Source organism: Vespa velutina, chromosome 8 (assembly GCF_912470025.1).
Source record: "Vespa velutina chromosome 8, iVesVel2.1, whole genome shotgun sequence".
Taxonomy (NCBI): Eukaryota; Metazoa; Arthropoda; class Insecta; order Hymenoptera; family Vespidae; genus Vespa; species Vespa velutina.
In genome coordinates, this window is record NC_062195.1 from 6,638,382 (window position 1) to 6,647,100 (window position 8,719).

At 28.6% G+C, this 8,719-nt stretch overlaps 2 protein-coding genes across 7 annotated transcripts; both read left to right on the forward strand.

Annotated features, from left to right (window-relative positions):
* Positions 1-170: 170 nt before the first annotated feature.
* Positions 171-5,852, forward strand: LOC124951078. Of its 6 annotated transcripts, XR_007101514.1 has the most exons (5): positions 1,392-1,435; positions 1,792-1,995; positions 2,382-2,583; positions 4,649-4,897; positions 5,762-5,852. XR_007101514.1 is itself a non-coding variant. In XM_047498857.1 (4 exons), exons 1-4 carry the CDS (start codon positions 275-277, stop codon positions 4,788-4,790), a joined length of 561 nt encoding a protein of 186 aa, XP_047354813.1. In that variant the 5' UTR covers positions 171-274; the 3' UTR covers positions 4,791-4,982. The 6 variants fall into 6 exon arrangements, 5 of the variants coding, with proteins under 5 accessions (XP_047354813.1, XP_047354815.1, XP_047354817.1 ...); XM_047498857.1 differs by lacking the exons at positions 1,392-1,435; positions 5,762-5,852 and adding an exon at positions 171-287 and having other exon boundaries at positions 4,649-4,982; XM_047498859.1 differs by lacking the exon at positions 5,762-5,852 and having other exon boundaries at positions 1,140-1,440; positions 4,649-4,982.
* On the forward strand, positions 4,811-7,935 carry LOC124951157. The gene is made up of 7 exons (XM_047498988.1): positions 4,811-4,844; positions 5,758-5,854; positions 5,933-6,077; positions 6,312-6,571; positions 6,670-6,908; positions 7,027-7,307; positions 7,425-7,935. The coding sequence occupies exons 1-7, from the start codon at positions 4,811-4,813 to the stop codon at positions 7,524-7,526; spliced, it is 1,158 nt and encodes a 385-aa protein (XP_047354944.1). The 3' UTR covers positions 7,527-7,935.
* The last annotated feature ends 784 nt before the right edge of the window (positions 7,936-8,719 follow it).

The following is an 8,719-nucleotide window of genomic DNA, read 5'->3' on the forward strand; positions in this document are numbered from 1 at the left end:
CATACCTCGAGTACGAGCCGCACTTTAATTTATTTGATTATAGAACACGCTCCGCTTTAAAATGAATAGAACTGATTTGTATTCGAGTCGATACGATGTCCAAAGAAAAAAAAAAAAAAAAAAAAAAAAAAATAGAATTAAAAACAATGTTGGTCAATCAATGTATTACGTTCGAAGCGTAATCCCATTTGAGAAATCGATTTTTTATTCAACTTTGTTTCGCCCTCATTGTTATCGTTGTTACGCGATCAAAACTATTTTACGAGTCAACGATATGCAAATTTTTTGTAAGTAATCTTGAACATTCATTTTTGGATCGTAATTGCGCATTTAAGTGAAACCTTTACCAAGTTCTTTGTTAATTGAAATACGTATATAATTGTGAAACGTACAAATTACATACAAAAGAGAATATAAATATTGTTTTATACTATGGACAATTTTTATCAATGATCGTCAATATTAACGTAATATATGTCATTTATAATTCTTCAAATATTTACTTATTTCTACATGTTTACAATTGCGATAATGATTTTTATAAATCAAATGAATACTCACGTACGTTCATTTTTTTCTTCTTCTTTTTTTTTTCTATCAGTCACATTTTATCTATACAATAAAAATCTAATAAATATATATAATGATAATAATAATAATAATAATAATAATAATATTATAAAAATATAATAAATATATAATAATGATAATAATAATAATAATAATAATAATAATAATAAAATAATATGAAATTATACAAGTACAATAGAATCTCATTGAACTAATCGATGGACATATAAGATGTTTAGATATTTTATCGAATAAATAATTATCGGATAAAAGAATAATTACTTTTCTTTATATATTTACTACATATATATATACGCACATCACGTAACAATCCGTTCTTAACCTGGTAAACTAAATTTTTACCGATTTCTACAATAAATTGTATTTTCTATCGGATACTGAAATAACGGTGATTACTTCGTTATAATTCAGTTTCTACTTTATATATTCACTGAGCTACATCACAAGTTTCATTCGTTTGATCATTATATAAAAAATTTTCCAATGACCTTATATAAAATTAATATACCATTCACGTATCATGATAAAACAGAAGAAGAAGAAAAAGAAGAAAAAAAGAATAGAAAATAAAAGAGTAGAGAAAAAAAAAATTAAGAAAGAAAAGAAAAAAAAGAGAAAAGGAGAATGAATATTCAATGACGCGAATGTAAATCTATCTGCTTATGAAACATTACAATCACATAAGATTGTCGCTGTGTCCGCACGTTTCAAAGTCGAGTGGAGTAGTAAAGGTGGAATAGGTAGGGGCGAATTACTTTCTCCAGGTCGGAGGTAGGAACGTATCGTGTGGTTCTCTCCAACATTGACTTCATGAACATTCAAACGAACATCAGCTTTTTACCAAGTCAAGTGGACGTCGTATTTATTAATCGTTTCTTTTTTTTTTTCTTTTTTCTATTTTGCTTTTCTTTTCTTTTCGTTTCCTCTTCCGAAAAAAAAAAAAAAACTTTTGAAGAAGCTACATTGGATTATATTAAACATTCGGTCGCCACTATTGTATTTCATACAATGAATAATACATCAATTATAATCATTATCTGTCAAAGTTGATTTATCATCGAACTATAAGACATCGTCGAAAGTGTTGAAATTTTAAGTGTTCGGTGAAAGAAAAAAAAAAAAAAAATAAATAAATAAATAAATGAGTTATAGTGCTGATACTATATAGATTATCTTATTTTATTGTTTAATTTTCATTAGATAAAAACGACGAAATGCTATTGACAAAAATATTATTTGTCTACGTTGGATTTTGCATCGTTCTATTGTCAATGGTCAATTCAATGCCGCAACAAGATGAACCGTCATTCGACGTTCCAGTACAACTCATTGGTTTTCCCATTATCATAGCTGCCGTTAGGGTCTCGAATTTTATTAAAAAGTTGGCTTATTCATTGAATCCAGGTAAGAGATTTTTTTTTAAAGATTGTGTAAGTAACTAACTGTGACGCATCTAATTTGAGAGATTCGTTCTTCTTAACGTTTTCTTGAATAAGAAAAGGAACTGTAACAATGTCTCTCTTATGGTTCGTTAAGTTGAAGCGCTAAATAAGAACAGTTACTTCATAAAATACGTGTAATCAACTCGCGTCAATCTTTCGTTGGCGTTCTAATTAACACGAAATTTTCGAGAAAGCGAAAGTTAATTAGATATATATATATATATATATATATATATATATATATCGCGTAATAATATAATCTATTTTTAATCTAAATAATATTTTTCATTCGATACGATTCGATTTGATTTTATACAGGATCACTTTGTTCTTTTATGTTTGACACAGAGACATATGCAAACAGAACTAAACGAATGACACGTTTGATACACGACGAGGAAATATTGAACGTTGGACAAATTGAGAAGAAGCTCGTTGAAAAACTCGGTAATGATGTATGCATTTACGAAAGAATATGCGCCAAATATGCTACGAAAACGTTGCAAAGAAGGAGCAGAGAACGTGTCCTAGATTGGGACGTCATATTCAGGTATGATTAATACGAATGATGATCTTTAGTAATTACAAGTTCATCATTTTCAAGAGATATGTATAACACGAAGATCAGTTTCCTATCATTTTTTCTGTAGGCTGATAAAACCTCTAATTATCTTTGATACATGTAACTAATCGATCTGTCGAGAAAAACTTGATCCGATGTTCGACTTACAATGTCCGTTCTTCATTACGAAATTAAAAAATAAACAAAAAAACATTATGCATTATTTATTTATGCATATTTATTATGTCCTCATTATGTCGAATGTATGTAATCAATTTATATAATTAATAAAAAGAAAAATGGAATAATAATGTAAAAAAATTATAAGTAAATGTGAACTAGATCGAATACAAGGTAGTTTCGTGGTTTTGTATCAACCATCGAAGATATATTTTCTCTGTTCTTACACTTAAATCGAATAGTCTTACATTCATCGACGTAATAGAAATCCATGAAACTCAAGAACTTACGTGTTTCAAAGACTCTTCTCCTTTCGATCTTACGTTATTCAGTTGTAAGTAACGCCAGAAGCAGATAGCCTTTAATGGCAACTCCACAAGAGCCCTAATGCATCCTGATAACTCTCTTCCTACCATTGGCGTCGAGTTAACTGTCGATGAACATCCTATACTCCTTTCGATGATTAAATCAATATTTTTCTATTGAATTCATTCTCACGTATCTTTCGACGATCTTTCAATGAAATATCAAATATATTAGCATTATTTCGATTTCGAAAAATGTATAATATATTATCCGATATATCGTTGTAATATATCATTAAAATTCATTCGTCCTATTTGTGAATTTCGATATCTTGCAACGAAGAGAAAAAAGAAAAAAAAAAAAGAAAAAAAGAAAAAAAAGAAAAAGCAATTATCTCGTAAAATTAATATCTCAATTTACATGAACACATGTCAAAAGGATGAAATTTTTAAGTTTTTACGCCATTGTGCTTTCAATCACGTAGACACAACCGTAGGCACCTACGGGTTTTCCATCTAACGCTTTTACGATTACTTGACTTTGTTGTATATATATATATATATATATATATATATACACGTATATATACATATTATATACGTGTATGTGTGTGTATATATGCATATAAACGTACGTATAATACATAGATTTTCTCGAAGAGCTGTCACGTTATCTACTATTCGAAAATGCCTCGAAGCTGAAAATATGTAGCACGCGTCATTGTCGTCGTCTTAGTACACGCTCGAAACATCCTATAATCTGTCCTGTCACCTGCGAATGCTTCCTCGCACGCACTCACGAAGATGAAGTAGACAAAGAAAGAAATAGAGAGAAATAGAGAGAGAGAGAGAGAGATAGATAGATAGAGAGAAAGAGAGAGAGAAAAGAGATAAATCGGAGATTGGTACTGGCAGGAACTGGCGTCTAGACGGACTTAACGGTCCATGGACGAAGGATCTAACATTCACCTTCTCCTTTCTTCCTTTTTGCGTCTTCTCCAGAGATCCTCGAAAGGAGGGATTTTGTCCTTTGAGATTATCTCGAATCGGTGCATCCTTCCTTCGACAAAAAAAAAAAACGATCCTCTTTATAAATTATACAAAGTGTATATATATATATATATGTGTGTGTGTGTGTATGTTAAAAAAAGTAATCAAAAGTCATTAGAAATAATAATAAAATTATATCAAACGGCAAAATAATAATTTATCGAAAAATCTAATGGAATTATCTTGAAAGATCGATACGTATGTACATACATACATATCTCTAAGGTTACGATTTTTATTTTTATTTATTTTTTTTTTTTTGTTTTTCTATAAAACTAAATTTAAACGTACGCACGAAAGAGATTTAGATTTACGAGAGATCTTACGAGTATTGTCCTTTTTCTTCCTTTTTTTTTTTTCTTTTGTTTCTTTTTTTCATTTTCCTTTTTCAATAAATCTATTATCAATAATGATCTTGATTTTTATAATAAAATATAAGAGAAACGCGTGAAAAGGGATTATGAATAATGTTCGTTTAAAATAAAATTTTTCTATTGTCTTTGCTTTTCTACTTTCAGAGAATATAAATCGTCGCCAAATCCGATGAAAGAGAATTATCTTTTGAGCGTCTTTCTTGGAGATGTTATTGGCAGTCCAAGGCTTTGCCATCAACTGGCAAAGAGAGGAAGAGCCTGTGATGATTATACTCCGTCGGATTAATTAAAAAGGACATTATGAGAATGAAAGAAGGTCGTGTGGCTTCCCCAAGTAATTGTAAATATTTTGATGCCATGAACGTTACGCTGATCACCGACCGGTCCTTCCTCGTATGAAAATATTCTTTTTTTTTTTTATTTTCCTTTCTTTTGTTTTTTTTTTTTGTTCTTTTTTGTTTCGTTGATATCGAAATAGAAGCGCAAAAATATATCTATATATGTATATATATATATATATATATATATATATATATATATTTGTTTGTTATATTTTTCTCATGTTATTTCTCTTATGTAAAAATCTATAATGCAATATGGATTATCATTTTAATATTATTATAATAAAAGTGTTTATGTTTTATAAAAATGTTTTCATTTGTTTTTGATATATTTCGTTTAGAAAAAATGTCAAATTTTTCTTTTTCAATCATTTCTTTCTTCGATCATCCTTATAATCTTCTATTAACATTTAAACGCATTTTTTCCGGTATTGATTTAGACGTACATATATAGGTATGCGAGAATATAGATGTATGTAGAGGCCTACAAACGGAGTGAGAGTAGTACATTAAACGAGGTTTCTTCCTACACATTACGTTGCTATATACATACGAACGAACGATCGTGAAATCTCTACGACGAAGAACAGTTTCGAAGAAAGCGTCAGTTCGTGCGGAACAAAATATACTGAACGATCCTAGTCTCTTAGAGTATTTATTTCTTTTTTTTTTTTTTTTTCCTTATATTTCGATATCAAAGTATTATTCGAGATTTTGTTTATTTTTACTTTTTGTTGTTTTTTCTTTTTTTTTTTTTTTTTTTTTCTTTTGTTCTTTTTCTTTTTCATTCAACGTCGTACAATTTCAATATTCATTCAATAATATTACAATGTTATTCTCGTGATCGTTCGAGTACAAATATGTTTGTAAAATTTGGTCTTATTTTCTCTTGTGCGATCGTTTACGTTCAAGGTAGATCTAGAAACGATTTATCGAGTGAAGGAACGTTTGATAATTCGTGTGACTTCGATGATACTCAAAAATATTACGATTCGAAGGATTTATTACGGTAAGTCTAATATCAATAGAAATATAATTAGTAATATATAATTTTATATTATTTATAAATCAATATTGATTTTCACAGATGCATGAATTTCTTAGCCGCATATTTGGAAATACGTGAGATCGATAGATCGACCAAGAATGAATATAATAGTCGATTACATTCCGGACAAGATTCTCCATGGACCGATTTGATCGTATCCTTGTTTAACGGCATATCGAAACCGGTACTTACGTAAAATCAAATTATCTTTTCAACCCACGAACCATTTTTATCGACTTTCACATTTGATGACCATATTAAAAGCACATCTTGTTGATATCAAGAGAAAAAAAAAAGAAAAAAAAAATATATATATATATATATATATATAAAATTTATATCTATTCCATTATTATAAATCATTTTCTAATAAATCATTTTCCGACATAATAATGATAACGATACTTTGAATTTACAGGGTTATCAGATTCCACAATTTTCAGATACAGTATCCAGTCAATACCAATCAAGTCAATATCCAACTACAGTAGGTGGACTTTTTGGCTCCTCGGGGATTCTTAATATAAATCTTTTCGAGGCTCTTCATTCGATATCTCGTTACGATGATCTGAAGTGCGTTCCCAGAATACTTTGCGAAATGGCGAGTGGTGTTACGCCAGGTGAATTGATATACCGACGAGACACGAACATGTTTAGCGGTAACAACATATTATTAAGGTTCGTACAAAATATATTACGATATATGTATATATATATATATATATATATATATATATATATATATATAATAATTAATCAATTTATCTTTATCTTAGGTTATTAACAAATTTAAATTTTGCTGAGTCATCTCCAATTTTGAGTTTTGGAAAGGCCGCTCTTTTAGGATATACAAGTAAAAATAATCCTAGAAATTGCTATCAAGAGTATTCACAATGTCCTAGTAATCCTGATCAGCTGATTCATTATCTTAACAATCACAACGGTGGATTCTTTCGATTCTTCAATAAATTTAATCATGGAAATAATCCTTATGCGAGACCTTATATCGTTCAAAGTGAGTATTGGATTTATTTGTTAATAATTTTCAAAGATTTGATAATAATCAAATATTATGGAAAATAATCGAGTACTTGTTTTGTAATAATTTTTTTTTTATTTTTGTTTTTCTTTAGACAAACAGAATAAACCGTCTTCGATAAAATTTGATTTCAAAATCGATTCCGATCGGACTGGAACGGATGAACTCAAGTTCGATTCCATTACTGAGAATAACAATCGACATTATGAGCCTCGAATAAAAAATCAATTAAATCGCATTATATTTCCAGATGACGAAAGATCAACGATACTCGTTGACATTTCGAATAGATTGCCTAAGACATTGTTAAATTTGAATGACAGCGATACCGAAGATGATAATGACTCACATAACGACTCGAATTTTTTTCCTCAGGTAATCAAAATGGAAAAAAAAAAGAAAGAAACAAACAAACAAATAATTAGACATATTATAAAAATCATTCGATAAATATCATTCGATGAAATCGTTAAAGTACTTTTATATTTTTAGCAAACGAGAGAAGAAAAATACGAGGAATCTAATCTACTTTATTCTTCGTCTCAACCATTCTCAGAATCATCGTTCAAAACCTTTGTATTCCCGGACGATTGAAGAAAAAAGGTTTTTCCTGTGATTTCACTTCGATGACTATCTTTAATAATCTAGAACGATAAAGAATCTTTTAAGAAAAAATCGATAAAATTATCTTAATCAATAAGATAGATTAATTGTTCTTTTTTAATTTTTTTGTTATTTTTTACAACGACATTAAAATCCCCTCTAATCTTTAGTTTTATTAAAATAATAAGAAGAAAGAAAAAAAAAATTAATGTTACATTGAATGTTTGATAAATTTCTCATTGACGTTACCTCTGCTATTTTTGCAATCAATCGTTTCATCATCTCCTCGTAATAAATCAATTTGAATCTTTTCGTGATATCTGAAAGAAGAGAAATTTATTTTGTCAATTTGAAATTTATTAACAATATTACGTTATTATTTATTACATTATATATATATATATATGTTATTCAATGTATTAGAAAGAAGAAAAAAGTAAATAAAACAAAAAAAACAAAAAGATGCTAATGTTAATAAATTATTATAATATAAAAATCCAATATACTTATAAAAATTCTATTTGATTTTTATTAATTGTATTTTAAATATGACGAAAGAGAGAGAGAGAGAGAGAGAGAGAGAGACGATGCTTCTCACAATCGCCTGAAATTCGGCAGCCCGAATTACTCGACGACCATACGTTTTGAAGTAATCACGGGGAATCTCATTAACGTTAGAGTTTCGATACATTAAAGTTGATTCTTCGTATCTTGAAATGTCTACATTTTCACGATGTAGACGCGAATAAATGTATCGATCGAAATGTAGATAACTTTCAGGGAACAATAAAAGCGCAAGATAAGAGAAGAGTAAAAAGTCATAGGTGATTGACACGTGCTAGATTAGCGTCACGAAACGATGGAAAATCACACGAAGGATAAATAAACTTACATTAGATTCAGGAACAATCTTGAGGCAACTAAAAAATTCGATTGATTTTATTCAACACTTTATCGCACTTATCGATCACACCTAACGAACTATCAATCAATTATCAAGATCAATGTTTAATAATTATTTCGTTGTATCATTAATTTTATCAAAAGGAAAAAGAAAAGAAAAAAAAAAAAAAGGGAAATAATAATAAATGTAATCCTTTTCTTATTTTTAAATTAAAAAATTATAATGTATAATAATAATAAGAATTAATTAATTAATCGTTTCAAAAGGTTATAACGATTGT